At 43.0% G+C, this 19,624-nt stretch overlaps 1 protein-coding gene across 9 annotated transcripts in view; it reads right to left on the reverse strand.

Moving 5' to 3' along the window:
• Window positions 1-19,624, reverse strand: part of wnk3 (WNK lysine deficient protein kinase 3) — a 36,005-nt gene that overhangs the window by 3,175 nt on the left and 13,206 nt on the right. The window contains exons 3-24 of one of the 9 annotated variants that reach the window (XM_065961223.1): window positions 15,527-15,699; window positions 14,645-14,865; window positions 14,000-14,157; window positions 13,753-13,841; window positions 13,426-13,645; window positions 12,879-13,206; window positions 12,629-12,747; window positions 11,978-12,178; window positions 8,212-11,520; window positions 7,942-7,985; window positions 7,246-7,381; window positions 7,034-7,150; window positions 6,837-6,938; window positions 6,664-6,712; window positions 6,409-6,561; window positions 5,288-6,300; window positions 4,175-5,248; window positions 3,765-4,011; window positions 2,008-2,093; window positions 1,576-1,907; window positions 1,188-1,423; window positions 922-1,085 (exon numbers count right to left, since the gene is read on the reverse strand). In XM_065961223.1, coding sequence (XP_065817295.1) covers window positions 922-1,085; window positions 1,188-1,423; window positions 1,576-1,907; window positions 2,008-2,093; window positions 3,765-4,011; window positions 4,175-5,248; window positions 5,288-6,300; window positions 6,409-6,561; window positions 6,664-6,712; window positions 6,837-6,938; window positions 7,034-7,150; window positions 7,246-7,381; window positions 7,942-7,985; window positions 8,212-11,520; window positions 11,978-12,178; window positions 12,629-12,747; window positions 12,879-13,206; window positions 13,426-13,645; window positions 13,753-13,841; window positions 14,000-14,157; window positions 14,645-14,865; window positions 15,527-15,699 — 8,571 coding nt within the window. Of the gene's footprint in view, window positions 1-733; window positions 836-921; window positions 1,086-1,187; window positions 1,424-1,575; window positions 1,908-2,007; window positions 2,094-3,764; window positions 4,012-4,174; window positions 6,301-6,408; window positions 6,562-6,663; window positions 6,713-6,836; window positions 6,939-7,033; window positions 7,151-7,245; window positions 7,382-7,941; window positions 7,986-8,211; window positions 11,521-11,977; window positions 12,179-12,628; window positions 12,748-12,878; window positions 13,207-13,425; window positions 13,646-13,752; window positions 13,842-13,999; window positions 14,158-14,644; window positions 14,866-15,526; window positions 15,700-19,624 lie in introns of those variants that run through there. The other 8 variants (XM_065961225.1, XM_065961222.1, XM_065961224.1 and 5 more) reach the window with 8 other exon arrangements.

The following is a 19,624-nucleotide window of genomic DNA, read 5'->3' on the forward strand; positions in this document are numbered from 1 at the left end:
ATAGGAAACAGCTTGTTATTTTTTCAGAAAAAAACAGAAGCAAAATCCAATCTGCTGCATTTACAATAACACATACAATCCACCTAACCATATACACATGTTACTTATACTGTTATTGAGGATGTGGATGTTGATATTGTTCCTCAACATAAATACTTGGGAACCGTTATTGATAGCTTTTGAACCCAAGTGGCGACTGTATTTCTTAAGGAAGATGAACACGTTCAAGGTGTGCAATGTCTTAATGACTTTGTGTTTTCCTCATTTGTAGAAAGTGTTTTCACATATTGCACTGTGTCATGGTTTGGTTGTCTTACATTGTCTAGTAAATATAGGCAGCCAAAGCTGGTCAACGTGTTAAGCAAGGTGATTGGGGTACAGCAAGCTCAGCTGAAGGATATCTATAGTAAACATGTCATCAGTAAGGCTGTCCCGACCACCCTCTTTTTGATTAATCTCCTTCCTTCTGGAATGCCTCGAACCAAAAACAAGACATGCCAACGCTTCTTTTATCCCTACGGACACTGAAAAGCTTAATTCTAGCTCAACTTTTCTGGGTTTTGTGTATTTTTTGTGTTTTTTTTTTCAGTTTTAGGTTTTAAACCTTGAATATTCATTGTTTATGTATTCTGATCTAATTTTTTTAGCTTGCACAGTACTTCATTTGACTCAATGCATTTGTATATGCTGTGTCTGAACTGTTTCAGCCTCTGGCTCAGTGTGGTTTAAGTACCTTTGTTTTTCACATGAGCTGTGGACTTTCTGTATGTCTGTATTTCTGATGTTGTCTTTTGTTTATCTGTTGTGTCTTGACTCCTGCTGCAGATCTTATTTCCTTCAGGGTGATAATAAAGTTGAAGTTGATAAATCAGAGATTTTTCTGGATTGGTGTCAAAAATATTACTTAATGTCTAGTCCTACCTCGGTTGACTGGCTCCAGCCTCCCAACTCCTGCACTTGTTGAATCTGCTTAATTTGATTGAGTGAAGGCTTGGGTGGGGAAGGGCCCACTGTCTCCTTTGTCCAATTATCAACAAGTTTGTGCAGTTCATCAGTGAACGTGCCTTTTCTTAAAGGGCTGTTATCTGTGGAACAAAACAAGAAAAAAAACGAAAATTACACAAGCAGTTTCACATAGAGGAAACAGAGGGATATAAATAAGAAAAGTGATTGATTAAAAAGTCTACCAGAGTGTGAAACTCCATTGTTATCCATGTGAGAGTGAGGACGAGTCCGGAGCTTGGTTTTAGCCGGCCTGGGCCTACGAGGAGAGAGGACAGGAGGTGCTGCAGGAAGAGGGGGGGTTCGTGACAAGGAGGCAGGCAGACTCTGCCTTTGGTCTTTGAGAGAACGAAGCTGTCTATACAGCTCCTGCAGTTCCCTGTTCTGCTGAGCCTGGAGGAAAACCACTTCTTTGATGTGCCTATAAAAGAAAAAATACAAAACAGGGAGGAGAAAGTAGTTGGTTAAAATTCTGAACAGAAAATGAAAGCATAAGAGAGAAGTACAAGACTGGAGAAATAAACATATTAATGCAAAAATACAGGCGTTAAATCTTTCCCCTCGCCAACATACTTCTCTCTGAGCTTGTGTAGTTCTTTTCTCAGGTCTTCATCCTCCATCTCACTCTCATCATCACTGCTGCCAAGGGGTGAGTGGCTGTGCCCATGACCTCGAGGCAGGTGAGGCATCGCTGGGGTTCTCTTACTTTCTTCTCTCTCTCCCTCCTTAGCCCGAGATCTCCTCCTCTCCCTCTCCACATAAGTAGACACTGGGGAGCTCTCAGTGTGCCTGTCCTCTTTCTTAGTCTCAGCCTGGGTTACAGAGAAGCGTCCCACTTTCCTGTGGGTGCTACAATGGCCCGTGAGAGCATCCTTCGGAGGACAAGACTGGGGCACAGGAGTCACCTGATGACAGACGAGGTATGACAGATTAGCTGCTTGTCCAGACTGCAATGAAGATTCTGAAAAAGTAGTGTCAAATAGGAATAATTACTATTATCCTGACCTGAAACCTTCCTCTATGTGACTGAGGTGGATTAAAGGATTGTGCCACTTTCTCCTCTCTTAGTGTCTGACTGCTGGAGCGTCCATCTAATAAAGAGATGGGGATGAATAACAAAAAGGGAAGACGAAGAACAGAAACAAGAACACATAGACATAGGTATAGGAACATATAAATAACAGCAAACACACACAAAAAATACAGACATAGAAAAACCAACATGACAGAGACAAACATATAAGCACACAGATAGACAAGGGGCAAGAACATAAAGGCACAGTGTTAAAAAACCATCCACCAATGTCATACATCATCAATATTGTGACTTACATGGCTTTCGTGCAGGGTTTATGTACATATTTAAACGTGTTGAGTTTTGTGGCAGTCATTTATCTACTAGACAACAATAAATTGAAAAATAAATGTCAATTTTTACAGATGTCAAAATGCATGCCTAACAGAATCATGTAATGGGCGTGTGGGAAGGGGTGGTAAACAACACAAATAGGTCATCAAATTAAAAAACAACATATTGTGAGATGGCAGTTCAATGTTAACAATTGTGTACCCCCACCCACCCACACATCCACTCTCTCATTCTCTCTCACTGACTCACCATATTCCCACTCATATACCAGACAACAAAGCTCAATAACACATTTGAGATCTGGGCTCAGATCCACAGTGATATTGATTGAAGTGTTTGATATATGGGAATACTACATTAGCAAAGTGTGTACGTGGATAATCATTGTATTATATAAAGCAACACATAAACACACAGCCTCCTTCTACTTACAGGTAATGATCCATTATTAGTCATTCATGAAGAACACAAAATACATGCTCAAGCATGTGCACTTTTAAAAGAAATGTGTCTGCTTCTGCTACACATAAAATCAAACACATGCAAGATGGCATGCCTACCCTTTTACAAAACTGTGAATAAAGCTCAAATTATACACTGAAAACTGGTACTTAGTTCTCAGTCTAGATATTTTGTAAACAAATTTGTAAGAAAAAGTAATCTTTATAAATGCATCTGCTGCAACCACATATAGTAGTTTCTTATGAAGCAATGCTATACTATTTGAGCTGACACAGGAATCCTATATGTATTCCAACACATAATATCAGTTCAGCAACTTAGCACCTATCTGTGTTATGAGTTGACGTGCATGGAGCTTTGCTGTCTATACTCGGCCAGCAGGTGGTGGTGAGGAGATGAGATGGTTGCTGCTGGCAGTGCTTGCAGACTTGGGGGAAAAAAGGGGGAGGGAGGGGTGATATATGAAGGAATATGTCCTGGACAAAGGCACAGCTGGGTTTTACTCATCTGCACTGGGATGGGCATCAGATTTCTGATGCCAACCTCTTCCTACACTGTGCCAATCTTCCACCCTTCTCTACTGTTCCCTGTTCTTGCCCACTGCGCGAGTACCCCATGCAAAAAGAAAGATTGCCAAGAAAATTAAATAAATCCAAAAGAAATGTACAAGAGGAAAGCAAAAATAATAATGTACAAGTGACAGCAACACTGACGTTAAATGGAGTCACATTACTATATACAAGATTAATTAGCTGTAAACATGAACCTCTTTTAACATTAACAGGTATTAATCCCTGGTGGTTAGGAAGGTTATTTTAATATGTTAAAACTAGTACTAGGTATTAGATTTAGGTCCATGCCCCAACATCCCATTCTCTCTCTCTTTCGCTCTCTCTCTTGCGTGCTTGCCCGCTCCCTAAAAGGACGCTACCTTCTTGGACTCGGGGCTTCTTGAACAAGCTGGCGGAGTTGCGCAGTTTGCATGCCCAGTTTTTGAATTTGCGAGTCCAGGATTTCTTGCTAACAGGATTTCTGATACTAGGACATGTCAGGTTTAGGCCAAAATATCCACCTCCTGCATTGTGCTTCTGCTGTCCATGCTGGAGGGGTATCGGGTGCTGATTGTGGGACCACGATGCGTCTCCGGTGGTACTGGTGTCAGAGTGTGGGGGTACAGCCTAGAACAGTTAAGAATATTAGGAGTGGCTGCATGGAGTTTAGATGTTCAAAAACTGAGAGGCACTCAAACATTCAAATTGAAAACTAGCACGAACTGACATAAAAAGAACCAATACAGTGAAATAAAGAATGCATTTTAAATCATCTGTTGTATTTACTCACAAGAATAGTTGGTTCTCCTGGTATGGGCGGGCGTTGTGGCCCAGTAGGCTCCTCCTGGTTTGGGGGCATAAGAGAGGTAGGAGGGGTGGACGAGGCAGAGGTGGAGGGGATAGAGGGGCCAGGCTGCTGCTCGACCGGACCAAGCTCCATTAAGTTGGGAAATTCTGAGGAAGCCTCCTCTCTTCCCCCATCCATCTCCGGGTCAGGGGAGGTGGAGGAAGAACGGGAAGTGGTGGAGGAGGTAGTGGAGGATGAGGAGTGAGGGGAGGTATCTGAGGAGGAGGAGGCAGGTGGAGGAAAAGACACGTGGTGAATGGAATGTTGCTCAGATGACTCGTCTCCTCCTGCTGATGTGGAGGCAGCTGCTGTAGGCCCTGAGGCAGCTCCCCCTGCCTGTGCTCCCCCGCTGCTGTACTCCTGATACAACAAGTTCCTTAGCTTTTCATCCAGAGTTTTTATACGGTTGTCTACAAAATCAATTTTGGGGGGTCCTTCACTGTCTGACTCAGCCACAGAGGAAGGCTGGGCAGGGGAGGGTGTCATTGTGTGGGAGAGAGACGGTAACGGGGCGTCAGTGGTGACCAGTTGGAGAGGCGGCAGAGAAGAGTCAGAAGAAGGGTGACAGGTGGCAGTGTAGCTGCACGTGTCTTCAGTGACACTCATCTCTCCTGTGGACACTTCTGACTCTGACATCTGTAAAGATGACTGCTTTTGCAATGGAAACGGCTGCTGTTTCTGAGGTGTGTCAGTGGTTTTAACCACCTCTTGTTGCTGCTCAAAGTTTTGCACCTGTTTCTGTGTCTGTATGTGTTGTTGTGCCAGCTCAGCAGGAATTTGAGCTTGTTGTTGAATGTGCTGTTGTGGTAAAGGGCTAATATTAAGCTGTGCCTGTTGAAGAAACTGTTGACTAACTGACATGGGCAGCATTTGGATTTGATCTGACTGTAAAGCCACAGCAGCACTCATAATCAGCGGCTGTTGCTGCTGTATTTGCTGTTGTACCATTTGCTGTTGCTGTAAATGTATTGTCTGTTGTAGGTTTAACTGTTGCTGCTGATGGGGATCAATTTGGGCCTGCTGTTGTGGCACCACAACAGCTTGTGGTGCCACAACCTGCTGTTGTACCTGCTGTAATTGATGCTGTTGCAGCTGTTTATACTGAGCTGCTTGCTGTTGAGGGAGCTGTTGTTGGGCCTGCTGTAGAGACATTGGTGGCAGAAACTGCTGTAGAGGCACAGGATGTTGCAAGAACTCTGTATGACCTGGCAAAGGCAGCACCTGCACCTCAGTCAGCTGTTGTTGAGGTGGCATTTGTGTCTGCATTAGTTGCTGATGCTCTGACTGCTGGAGCAACGGTTGCAGTGCTTGTCCCTGTTGCACCTGAAGTTGTTCTTGGAACCCTTGCTGTTGTTGCACTGGTGTTGCCATTTGTATCTGCTGTACCTGTTGCTCAAATTGCAGCTGCTGTTGCACTGCTGGTAGCTTCTGCTGTAATGCAGGCTGTAGCCGTGGTTGTGGTTGTTGCTGTGGTTGTGGTGGGGCCAGTTTGGCTACTTGGGTGAGGGTCTGCTGTTGCTCCAAACAAAGTTGGCTTAGTGCAGAGGAGGTCACTGTAGCAGCAGTAGGAGGGGAATTAACAGAGGTCGTAGACTGGTCCAGTGTAGACACACATGGCCTTTGAGCAGTTTTCACTGCATCCCCCATACACTGACCAACAGTGGAGCAATTGTTGTTACTCGGTGTAGTGAAAGTATCTTGCAGAATGGTGTTGGTTGTAGGAGATACAACAGCAGGAGCAGTGGAAAAGGTGGGAAGGTTAACAGGAGCAGGTATTGCTATGGATGAGGGAGCACATGGAATTTTGTCAGCAGAGGCTGAGGTGAGAACTGGCCTTTCAAAACCAACTGAAGCAGTGACAGGGATAGAAGCTTCAAGTGTGGATGCTGGTGCAGAGATGCTTTCGGAAGAAGCAGTGTTAAGAGCAGGGGCAGCGGTAACTGAGGGGGCCATGGAAGCAGGGGCTGAGACAGTTGAGACTGGAGGGGAGGTGGCTGAAAGAGTGGTGCAAGGGGGAGAGGCCATTCCTGTCAAAGACTCCAGGCTTTGCAATCCTTCACTTTCTACAGCTGCAGAAAGGAACACGCTGTTAGTCTCTGTTATATTGCCAAGTCAAGTATGTTGTTAATGATATGTTAATAAGCTACAGCAGTGACATTGACTTTTGTGTGGTTCACCTTTCTCTGCTCTCGGAGATTGAAGTATCCTTGCCTCTGAAGTGGGTGGTGTTGTGGCTGCTCCCTGGCCAGATAGAGAGTCTCTATGTCTGATGGTCTGGTTGATAAAGAAGCGCCAGCGTCCCACTGGGGAGGAGTGGGGGACTGCATCCACTAAAAATCACAAACATATTTTATAAGTTTAGTGAGTTATAGACTAAATAGCATTTAATCACTCTGCAGTTTCACTTTTTAGAGAATATTTTAGTAACCCACTTGTTGAGCTAGTTGGAGTGCTCACGTGCAGCTGGTCAGTTGATCCAGTCTGACAAAGAAATACAACAAAAATTGAGCTAATAATAAATACTGGGCATAATGATTATTTATCAAAAACAGATATAGGCTAGAAGAGAGGGTGATGGATGGAAAAACTATGGAAATCAACATACCTGGGAATGCATTTGGAGGAGTTCATGCGCTTTCTTGACAATGGCCCTAAGCTGTTCCACAAATTTCTCTTTCTCAACATCAAGAACAAAGTCTTCCTCCACCTACACACAAAAAGCAACCAAACAACATTTATATTGACAAAGTATGATTACTTTTTAGTAACAAATGCTGGCTAAGGTGATACGAAGCAGTCAACCATGTAATCCGCTATGTCCTCAGGTGCATCCCCTTCGATGTCAAATTTAAATGTCACCATCTTGTTGCTATGGGTCTCTAACTGGCATTCCACCATGTTGTCCCCACTGCCGGACACCTTAAAGGACAAGACAGATAACAGTACTTTGAGTTTTTAAAACGCCAAAGAAGTGTTTAGCAGTATTAGTTGCTATTCATAGCCATTTCTTTCACCTGAAGCATGCTCAGTTGGAACTGATGTGCAACTTTATCAGGTCTTTGACAGGAAGCTCTTCTTTGAGTTTTCAATTTCTCTATCTTCCCATTGGCCAAGATCTGAAGAGATTCTTCGCCATTAGCAGGAACAGACCTGTTGGTGGTAAGGTGGTAGGATGGTTATTCACTCTATTTACCTGACTATTTCCATTGCTTGGTTTCCAGATTATCCGTGTTACTGTGCTTCATTACTCTGGACTGACCTGCAAACCTGCCTGCCTATTTCTTGTTATCCGTTTCTGTGAATACTTATCTACTCTTCCTTGCCTGCAAGTCACTCAATTTAAAATACATTTCACAATTCTGCAATCCTTTGCTTGGGTCCTACTTTCCTGACTCCTGGACCTCAGTCAGTCCCCCGATGAGGCTCAGCTTTGACTCTGACCGCCAGTTGTTTGTACCATTTAAAGCACTATTCCAATTCTACAATTCCAAGTTGTCGGTATTGCCAATTAAACAAATAAAAAACATTTTTTGGGCCACTTTGTCCTTTTAATGTATTGAACTTGGAGCAAGTAAGTCCAAATAAAAAATGGAAATGGACATGTTTTAGCATGACGCTAACTAAGTTAAGACTTTTAAAATCTACACTCTTGTTCCTTGTTTACAAGCATAGAGCTTACAAACTTTAGACATTAATGATATTAGACATACCCCAAAGAAGAATGATGTTCTGTACTTGATAAGTATGGACCATCCTGTAGAGTGACATGAACATAGACAAAAAGGTACATTTTTACATTTAATACCACAAAACTATCAAGAAATATAGTTGTGTTTTACAAGAAAAACGTGTTAGTTTCAATCAAAAAGTCACACAGTTGATTTCATAGTATTAGAAGCACTTTAAAGAATCATTATGCCAATATGTTAGCAAAGTAAAACAAATAATTCTTAATTAAGCAATTTTAATGCTTATTGTACCTGAGCAATGCCCAGCAGGGAAAGGTCACAGTCTTGCAGCAAGCCTTGGGGAAGTTTGGGGGCATTAGAATCAAGCGTTTGTAGAGTAGTGACAGGTGGAGGGGAGGTGGGTACAAGGTCTGCCTGCCCTGGAAAGGTTGCCTTGGTTGCTGGAGGAGATAAAGGCAGCTCTGGCACAGGGGTAGCAGCAGGATAGTGGGATGGTAGGGATGGTAGGGTTGTTCGGGTACATGAGTTATGAGAAGGGCTAAGAGGCATCTGTTGCACAGTAAAGATAGCATTGGGTGGAACTGGCTGTTCTGCAAACGGTATCTCAGTGTGCGTCTGAGTGTGAGAATGAGCCTGAATGAGTGTCTGTGTTTGGGAGTGTGCTTGGGCCTGACTGCTTGTTTGTGTGTGTGTGTGGGCTGGCAGGATCTGCTTGGCTTGGTGTTTTGGAGACAGAGGGGCACCTGCCGTAAGATGACTACTGAGGGGCAGAGTCTGTGAATGAGTCACAGCCACATTATAAGGGACTCTTGGTGCAGCAGGATGATTCAGCAGATTTGAGGCAGGTGAACACTGTTGGGGCATCTGACTCTTCTCCAACGGTATTACAGCCTGATTAGGAGAAAATGTTGGTTGGATTGGACTTTGTGTTGGCTGTGACAGCAACTGAGCGTGTGGAGGAGTTGAAGCGAGTGGTTGCTGTACTTCAGAAAGCTTCTGTAGCGGTCTCTGGTATTGCCCAGTACACTGAGGCAAAGAAGGTTGGGAAATAGGCTGTATGACTGAAGAGTCAGGAGTGCTTATTAGAGGCTGCTGCTGCTGGGCCTGAACAACTGAATGTGGTGTTGTTTGACCTGCAATAAAGGCGGGTACAGTCTGCTGCACAAGATGGGAAGTGCCAATACGGGTTGCAGGGTCAACTACAGAACTAAGATCATCTGTTGTTGTTCCAACACTTCCAGCTGGGCCAGAAGACAGGGTCATCCTCTGATACTGCAGTACTGGCTCCTGTTGCTGCTGTGGCTGCATGATAAGAGTTATATCCTGTTGTACAGATGGGCCGGCTTGTTGGGCAAGCTGAGGAACACAATGAGGAGCTAAAATGGCAGTGGCAACCTGAGCATGCATCTGGATTGGGGGCTGGCCTTGATTTTGTTGTTGGCCCTTGAGCTGCATCGGCCCTGTCAATTTAGCATTTTGATGAACATGAGTCTCTTGATTGGTCTGAATAGAGGTTATTGTAGCTGGAGACTGCACAGCAGATTGGCTTTGTTGGCCAATCATTTGAATGTCAATCATTTGGCCTTGACCATGTGGTGTTGGGACCTGCCTTAGTGATGGGGGTAGAGACTGAGTCTGGACTGATGGTTGAGGAGCTACTTGGCTCTGTGTGGGAGTTACAGGTCCTTGATAACTTGCCTGTAAAGGAACATGCTGGGTCTGGTTGGCCTGTGTCTGTCCCTGGATCACTGTTGCTGGAGGAGTTACTTGGGCATCAATCAAAGCCTGAGCTGCTGGAACATTGGTCTGGTCCTGGGGATGAGCCTCACCTCGTCCCTGCTGGGTAAAGACTTTAGCTTGAACAACACCACACATCTGGTCAGGGATCTGCGTAGTCCGAGGGGCCATGGAGGCCTGGGCTTGTGAGACAATTTGAGTTTGGTGCTGGAGCACCTGAGTACCTGGAGGTCCAACTGGGATTTGAGTTTCCAGAACAGAAGTGTGATGCTGCTGGGTGGGTGCTGCTTGCTGTTGGTGCTCCAGCACCTGCTGCGGTGTGAGCATGGTAGTAGAAGTAAACTGAGTGGCATTTAGCTGTGGGATACAAGTGCGCTGTATATCAGTTGGTTGCTCCTGTATCTGCTTCTCACTGTTATTTTTTTGAATGGGGGCAATATCCTGAAGTTTCATGATCGCAGCTTGTTGCTGCTGATCTTGAATCTGTTGCTGTATCAGAGCCTGATGCTGCATTCTCTCTGCTTGTTGTTGTTGTAAGAGTACTTGTTGCTGATGCTGTTGTTCTAATTGTTGCTGCAAAAGAGCTTGCTGCTGCTGTTCTATCTGCTGCATGAGTTGCACCTGTTGCTGCTCTTGTTGCTGTTGCTGTAGCTGAGCTTTCTGTTGTAGCTGCTGCTTTTGTAAAATAGCTTGCTGTTGCAAATGTTGATGTAATAGTGCTTGTTGCTGTTGTTGTTCTAAATGTCGAAGTAGGGCTTGCTGATGTAATTGTTGTTCTTGTTGCTGTTGACTCAGCTGGGGTTGCTGCTGCAGTACAGTTTGTTGCTGCTGGTGCCCACTTAGCTGTTGCTTCTCTGGTTCATTTTGTATTCCAGTTTGTTGATATAACTGGCTCTGCTGCTGTTGCTGTAAAGGAAGGTGTTGTTGATGCTGCTCTAACTGATGTTGTAAACAGGCTTGTTGTGACTGCTGTTGTTGTAGAAGACCTTGTTGTTGCTGCTGTTGCTCTTGCTGTTTAATAAGTACCTGCTGCTGTTGTTGATCCATCAATTGCTTGTGTAGAAGTACTTGCTGCTGTTCCAGTTGATGCTGCTGCAGTGTGGCCTGCTGCTGCTGAAGCATAGCTTTTTGTTGCTGCTGATCAAGCTGTTGCTGGACATACGTCTGATGCTGCTCTGGCGCTAAGGTTTCTTGTTGTTGCAGAGTTTGCTGTTGCTGAAGCTGTTGTTGCAGTCGTTGAGATTGTATTATGTTCTGCTCACAAGTATCCCCTGTTGGTTGCTGTTTGTAAGTCAGAGGTTGCTCCCCTGTTTGTGGTAATTGTAAAGCTTGCTGCTCCATACCTGTTTGTGTAGGTAAAACGTGCTGCTGAGGAAACGGCTGTTGTACGTAGGTCTGCTGCGGATGCTCATGCTGATGTTTCTGGACAGCTGCAGCTGAAGTGTTGTGTTGATGTTGATCTGTTGCTGGCTGAGTTGCCCTAACTTGTTGATGATCAAGCAGTGTGCCCTGGGCATCCATTTGCTGTTGTGGTTGTTGCTGCTGAAGGGTGGAGGTATGGGGATCCATCCCTATCTGTTGTTGTGTGACAATAGTCTGCTGAGGGATCATGACAGGCTGTGTTTGCTGGGGTGCTGCCTGGGGAATGATGTCAGTGAGCTGCATGGGCGTGACAGGGGGTTGGGTCTGCTGAGCGAGAGGCACAACAGACCCTACTAGTCCAGCAGGATCACCCACTGACATGGATGTAGTGAGGACATTAAAAGGAACTTGTGGGGAAACAGGGGGCATGTATGTATGTGATGGGGCCAATGAGCTGTGGGGAGTGGCTGTTTGAAATGCATCTGATGGGAATGTTTGTGACTGCATGTTCATAATGACATAAAGATGATTGGTGATGAATGGATAGAGGATGATAATGACAGAAAGATGATTGGATAGAGAATGAAAAGAAAGCAGTAGAAAAAAAAAGGTAAGAATAAGCTTTGGCAAATCAGTTATAAACACATTAAGTTTTATACAGCAGGGTGTCCCACAGGGTTCAATAGCAGGGGTGGGCTGCATCACCAAAATACAGTTTATTTAATAAAAGAGGCTTGTTGACCACAGCATCTTCCATCTCTGCTTAAAACTTCCCTGGGGGAAACCCTGAACAGCAAACAGGTAGATTCAATCTCAAAGGTTAATTAGGGTAATTTGGTGTTGGATAAAAAGTTGTTTGAAGAAAGAGAATCCAAACTATGACAGTAGTGGGAGCAGCTTTAAATTGATTATCAATCATGTTGAATGGTGTAGATAATAGTATGTTCACTCTTTTCACCTGGTAGTATTGTTGTGGGACACTCTGAGATACCTGTGGAACCATGGTAACAGGCTGAAGAAATGTCTGACCAACAGGTCCCCCTCCACTGTGCCCTATGGACATGCTGGATATGCTAACTCTCTGGCCAATAGGCACACTGGAGACACTTCCGCTCTCACCAATTGGATGCATATGAGGATGAGCCAATGCACCAGTGCTCTGTAGTGTAAGAAAATGGGTAAAGAACAGTGCAGTTTAGGAAGGCAGGTGTTTAAAATGATGAGTAATTGATCTGTTTGGTGTTATTCATGAATAATAGGGGTGAGACATGCAGGGTCACAAGCAACTCTGTGATAAATGTTATACTGTAGGACAATCATGTAAGGATACATCACAATATCTGATTAACTGAAGAATACAAAATGCCCATTAATAGGTAAAATGCAGGATGTATTAACAGAAATTTAGTGTTAGTCTCACCTCTTATGAGGATTCATATTTTCTAACCGCTGGACATTATCACGCTATATACTTCCTCTTACAATTCTGTCCAATTTACCCTTATTCATGTCATAATTGCCACCTTGATCTGATATTTGTAACACATGATTCAGGCTAACGGTATTTTGCCAAGTGCATGAATTAAGTTAAAATAATGCATTGACGTACAGATGCTGTAGGGGGCAGAGTTATCTGGGAGTGTGCATATGCTTCTCCTTGCTGAGAGTACGCCTGGCTCTGTCCACTTGCATAAGATTCACAGCTGGCAGACCCAATGCTCTCGCCTGCTGAGTGATTGACAAATAACAAAATTATGAATGTTAAGTCACATTGTTCACTAGACCTTTATCATTTGTGTATTCTTCCACCATGTTAATTATAAAGCAATGATGGTCTAATACCTAAGTTGCATGCTTACCTGGAAGACTAAGTGCTGCCCCGCTGAAAATGTGTTGCTGCCTGACATGCTGGTCTACTTCAGGCAGCTCCTCACCTTCCTGCCCTCCTAGTCCTCCTCCACCTCCTGTTTGTCCAGCCGTCACTGGCCCCAGTGAGGACACACAGGAAGGATGAGAGAAGGTGTAGGAGGGGAGAGTGGAGTCTCTTCTTTCTTCATAGCCCTGCTGCTGCTGCTGGAGGAGCTGCTGCTGCCGTCGCTCCCGTGACTTTTTGATCAGATTAACTCTGTCCCGGATGGATTTTCCCACCACCTTGGCATCACTCTCATGAAAGAATCCTGACTTTACCTTAGAGAGAGAGAGAGCAAGAAAGAGCACTACCAATGAGTAGAGGTAGGTTAAAGTAAATCTAGGTCAGAAGGAGGTACCATGAAAAAGCTGATAAATGAGCAGAAGAATTTCCCTAACCTGATTTATCTTCAAGTTTTCAGAACCTTTCCCTATCCCATATCCAGAAGCCATAAACCCTGCTTTGTACTGGTTAGATGTAAATTGTCTCTGTCTCACCATCTCTAGAGCCACTTCCTCAGCGCTGTCATTCTCTAGGTCATAACTGAACTCGATAGCCTCGTTGTCTTTGTGCTTCCCCTTCAACTTTTTCGGCTCTTCAACCCAAATCCGCAGAGCCAGGCAGTCCTGTGTGCCTGTGTCCTCCTCTGCCAGTTCCACCCGGACCCCTGTGTCCTCTCCGAAGAATGCATGGTTCAGGAGGTCTCGGATGGAGAGTCTGTCAAAGGAAGGGCAACACAAGGAACAGGTATATATGGCTGACTGATAAGGAATTATGCGTGTCACAGTGCTGTTTATCCCTTAAAGACAGTAAAACCTGCTTACCTCTGGCTCTTGTTCTGACGAATGCAACCTTCGATGATCTCTTTGATCTCTGGGTCATTAACTTTATCAAAGCTGGCTGGCTTTATCCCCTGCAGAGAAGAAAGCAAGTGTGTTAGATTTGAGGATTTTTTTCATACAATTGTTGAAGTTATTTACAGCGTGCAGTCTAATAGTTAGGATCGCACTACTTTAAAAATTAGGGCTGCATACATTACATTTCCTTTGTTATGCAGTCAAGGGGACTTACACTTGTGACTTTGCGATAGATCTGAGCCGCATTTTGGCACTCTGAGTAGGGGTACTCTGATGTTGCCATCTCCAGCATGCACATCCCAAATGCGTAAACATCCACAGACTCATCATAGTGCTCTTCATACATCTCTGGAGCCATGAACTCTGGGGTTCCTGTTTGGACCACATGGAGGATTAAAGTCAATAAAAAGCAGAATCAAAGTCCCAAATGGTCCGACACCTCTATGAGTATTTAAAATCTGTGTTTAACATCACAGAGAAATTCACAAAGAAGATCCAAACATCACGTACTTAGATTACTTATAAAACTTACATTTTATGTTATTTCTTCCAGTAATATGTTCTTACTTCCTGGGTTAAACTTAACTGAGCTAAATGGTACTCAGTGCACAGCTTAAGTTGGCTTACAGAGCCAACATTCTCATAAGAGGTCTATGTTTACATTAAGTGCTGTCCATATGGATTTGAGTGTGACTCTACAAATTATAATCTTTACTCCTAGGCACCAGAGGCTCTTAAAAGCTTTAAAATGCTGATGCAAAACGAGAGTATATTCATAGGCCCTTTCACAGTTTGCTAATGTAGGTACTAGATTCCTGGCATTATTCTCCAAAGCAGATGGTCTAATTATTGAGCCTACCTATGACACTCTTGGCAAAGGAGGTCCTCATAAGAGTTGCCAGCCCTAGGTCACCTATCTTCACTGAGCCTGTGGGGCCTGTTATGAAGATGTTGTCACATTTGAGGTCCCGGTGGACTATCGGAGGAGTCCTGGTATGAAGGAAGTGAAGGCCCTTCAGAATTTGACGACACCAGCTCCTCAGGACTTTGGGTTTCATCACCTTGAAGCGTTTCAGGTAACTGTGTAGACAGAGCAAAAGCCTGATTATGTAATGAAACTAATAGTTCAATTGTTATTAACCACTAATAGACAGGTAGATTAAATCCACTATAGCTAAAACAACATTGTAAATTGATTTCAATTTCAATGTATAATGAGTAAATTGATCACTTTCAATATGACGTTGTTAATAATGACATTACAGTGATTAGATTCAAATGCTTCCAAATAAAGATTTGTATGTATTGGTTAAAGTGTTTATATTTTCAAAGCATGTAAAGTGTTACACTTACTCACACAAATAGGAAATCAATCTCCCATCAGTACTTCATAATGAAGCTTAGAGTTATTTAATCTTATAGTTTAGGGAAGATTGAGCAGCTCTTCTAAATATTTACTGAACTATGAAACCATGTGTTCATGAACAACAATGAAGACAGGTCCACAACTACTGGTTTGCAATGTTGCCTAAATGTACTGTAGATATTTGCACTTCAGTTAGAGAAAACATCTTTACATTTCGGCACTACTTTACCTTACTTACCAAGAAATACAGTGTTGTATATTAAGTCAATCCAGACTAACTTTCTAAAATATTTATTTTAATACAAATGGAAAAACACCATGGAGCCGTGTCTGAGTGATCACAGTAAATAATTGTTAGGAGAAGGTTGTGCTTACGTTTTAAGTGTTCCTGAAGTCATGAGCTCAGTGACTAGTACGATGCACTTCTTGCCGCGGAGCACAGACTCCCAAGAATCATAGAAGCGGACGATGTTAGGGTGTTGTAACCCCTTCAGCATCTCAGCCTCCTCCTTGAAGCGTTGTTGCTCCGCCTTGGTCAGTTTGCGGTCCTGAGGAGAGAAATGCACACAAGGTAAATGGTAAGGCACTGCTAACACTTTTCTCACTTATAGATCTAAATAGCCTTTCCCATACACATAATACTATCAGACACTATTCAATTAAGGTCCACGAATTGTGCACGAGTACTGCTCTGCAATTCTGCTCATTCATTTTTCTGACACCGCACAGCCACCAATGAGTTCATTAACACCTGCTGCCACTAGATGGTACTAGCAATACAGACATGCAGCACTGCTGAGACAACACCCAAGCCTTATATTTATAAAACACATTTAACTGCACCTGCCTCATATCTTCAGCATAGCAGACCAAGTGGATGCAGCAGAAATCTACTTCAAAGGTACAGACAGCATGTCAAAGGAACAGAGGTAACAATCAGAAAGAATAACACTGTGTTAAACATTGTTACACAGGTTTTTTATAAGAACTAATACCCATGTATGCTGTGCAGTAAATATGTTCTGTTGTACAGTTAAAAAAATGAATTTCTTGTATTATTTGTGTATGTTTATGTATTCCTTTGTTTTCAGTTTTCTTACAGTTAATCAGTTTTCTTGAATATTGTGTAGCGTACTCAGCCAAGATATCTCCATTTGTTTTATTCTATGGATATCAAGTCACAGGGAAATTGCATCAATGATGAATTTAGAATGTTTTAAGAATGCACGGACATCACTTGATGTCACTTAAAGGTAGAAATAGAAGACCAAAAGAAGTAATTGCCAATGGCAATATTAACTTCATGTCAAAGCAAGTGGTAAGAGATGACAGAAACTGTGTGTTTCACTTAATAATAGAGTCCATAGGCAGCCAGTGCCTGTCACAAACTATAAATAGAAGTCTTCATAACACTGACTTTTCCACAGATCGATTCCATTGATGTTGAGCTCAACACAAAGCTTGCCAAAGAAGATGTTTGGATAAATAAACATTATCTATGCCTCCCCTATGAGTCTGTCTCTCATTTTTACACTTCACTCTCTGAGTCTAAACTGGTTCAGTGTCCTTTTCTGGAAGTACTAGTACAGGCAATCTCTCCAACCCTCCTCTCTCAACAGGAATGTAGTATTATCAACAAAAGGCTGCTACTCTTAGCTCTATTAAGGCTAACAATAAGTTGCCCATTCTAGATCTACCCTCATGCTCTCATTCCTGTGATACCAACCACAACAGATTTTAAGACACATGCATGCCAATGCACCTGCGTGAGTGTGTGGAGGTGTGTCTTATCATCTTAATGATGACTGTCAGTACAGAAATATCTAAATGCGTCTTCTCTCTGGATTTATTTTTTAATTGATGTTGGCTCAGTTTTGGTGCGTCTGTTCTCCTCACTCAGAGCTTTACTCTGCCTCACTGTCTGGAACAGTTTGGGACAGGCTGTGTCTCTGTCTGCTGCCTCCTCAGCGTCTATTGTATCTCCCTCTGAGTGTGGCATCAGACAGCCTTAGGGTGGGCAAAGTTCAGATAGAGTTCAGCTAGGCAGATTCTGTCTAGATGGACTCACAAAAAAACCCTACCCTATCCATCCGCATAGCACTCATTACAGGCCCCAGAGATCCATTTCACACAAACAGAGGCACAACAAAAACATGACGATACACGCTCTTCAAGTATGTAACAGTCCTCTTTTCATTGCCAAGACTGCGTAACACACCCCAACACTGCTGTCAAGTCATCACTCATACTGAACTATGTAATAAAAAGGGACACACCTGTCTCTTCACCAATAGATAAATGGGAATAGGGAAATGAAAGAAAAACATAAAATGCAGAGAAGTTGCTGTTCATGAGAGCATGACAAAGCCTGATGGTCTTTCTTCCTCTAAATTAACCTGGCAGTTTTTTGTTTCTCCATTTCTGCAACCCTACACAGACAAATACCTATGGTGTTTAGACACATACCTTAGTTAAAAAAAAGACACAAAATTTGCTGAAACGATATAGATTATATTATAAAAATGAATGCCAATCATATATTTACATATACTACTTGGTTATTACTTTGTACATAAAAGTTGAATGACAGCCAGCAATTATATTCCTACCAAAAAAATAAAACAAAGATGAAGTTGGTTGTCTAACCTGCCCATACTGCACTTGGCTACTTCCTACTCAGCTTTTATTAAATGCTAATATCCATTGTCCACTTGTGTGTGTCAATTGAGTCACATCAAAGACAACTTCCAATTAACATGTAATTTTTTTCTGACTGTATTAAACAAGAACACCAGAAAAAATCAATACGGTCCGGGAAATGAATGATGCTCACTTGTTTGAATCTGTTGATTTTATCTCTATGGCACCTTTTGAGACTGTATTTAAGTGCTCTGTTGTAATATATTGAACTATAGTGATTTTTTTTAGTTCTATTTTGGCTAGGGTCGGTGAACAAACTCTGGACAAACTTTAAAAAAACATTTTGATCCAGTCTAAGCAAATATTTAACACAGGTAGTTTCAAAATATAATTTATTCCTTTATATCAATTGCAGAGAAACTGTAATCATATACATAAACTATTGGTGTTCATGCTACTTTTTCCAGACATAAAAACACTCAGGTCATATAATGTGAAGTCACGTTTCACCTCCCTGCCATGGCCTTAGTCCTTTAACTTGGTAAACAGAGTAAGACCTAAGACCTGGTTGTTCACCATGAGTTCTTTTTTGGATCAGACATCTGGTGGAGCAGAAGGTCAAGCAGCAGCTTAAGTAGCCTCATAAAACAGGAAATGGACAGGATATGTTTGGTAGATTGTAAATGGTCAATGGACTTGAGCTTCAATAGCGCTTTTCTAGTCTTTCGATTAGTCAAAGCGCTTTTTATGGTAGAAGGCTGGGGTCATGAGCCTCAAAGCACGTGCGCCCTAAAACATCTACTTTGGCAAACACTGAGTATCAGATAGCAGATGCCCTGCATGACATGTGAGGGACTGGATTCCCTTCTCGTCTGAAAGAGGAGTGTGTCTCAGATACAGTGGGATCAACACTGCAGTAGAAAACAGAAAGGTGCGTCTTATTCTTACTGTAGGTATTATTTATAAGGGTGTGTGTGTAGAGTGCAGGACTCTGAAAGCATGTCAGTGTTTGAAAATCTGGGGTGGCGGGTGGCTAGGATTAGATTAGTGTAAGCTATAACAGATCAGACTAACAAGATAAATTTCTGGTTAAGGGCTGGCCCTCACGCTGGATTAGAACCCCAGGCCAGTAGGCCAAGTTCAAAAAAAGACCTCTAGCCAATGCACTGCACAAGCCATGTTTTTCAAGATGACAGCAGTTAGCATGATGTCAAAGTATCTCCCTGTTAATTGCTACAGCATCTGTTGTACACAAGCAGCAACCTTCAGTGTTGAAAAATGAAGCCAATGTGGAAGTACAAAATCCTGCAGTTCGTCGAGGGTCGGCCTGAGGCTGACTCCAAGAGCCCCCAAAGTGACATACACACTTCATTCAAAAAAGCATGTTTTAACAGCAGATATTAACATGTTTACAGCCTGGTACAAACATCGATATTGGTCTGATTAGTTATTGTCCTCATGGGCACACACTGTACAGGGGTGATTTTTTTGTAAACGCATCCGTTTTGATTTTATGAACAATACGCGTTGTCCATAGTTAGGCGCAAGGCTGACCTGATTGACAGGTGCTGGAAGTGATGCATCGGTTTGTCAAGAGGCTTATAGCGCTCATCAGGGGTACAGGTTCCAGCCTGTCGTTAGGTTTACTGAAAGTTAGGCTGACTGAAAGTTAGGCTGAGACAGGATTTCCAGCATAATGGCGGCTGTTGCGATGAGCCTCCGGAGCCCCCTGCAGTAATAGATGGGTGACGTCACTCAGGCATCACCCATTAATATTTACAGTCCATTGTTTTTACACTGTGGCAAAGGCAACATTGGTGCCACATTGTCTAG

This window comes from Labrus bergylta, chromosome 12 (genome assembly GCF_963930695.1).
Source record: "Labrus bergylta chromosome 12, fLabBer1.1, whole genome shotgun sequence".
NCBI lineage: Eukaryota > Metazoa > Chordata > Actinopteri > Labriformes > Labridae > Labrus > Labrus bergylta.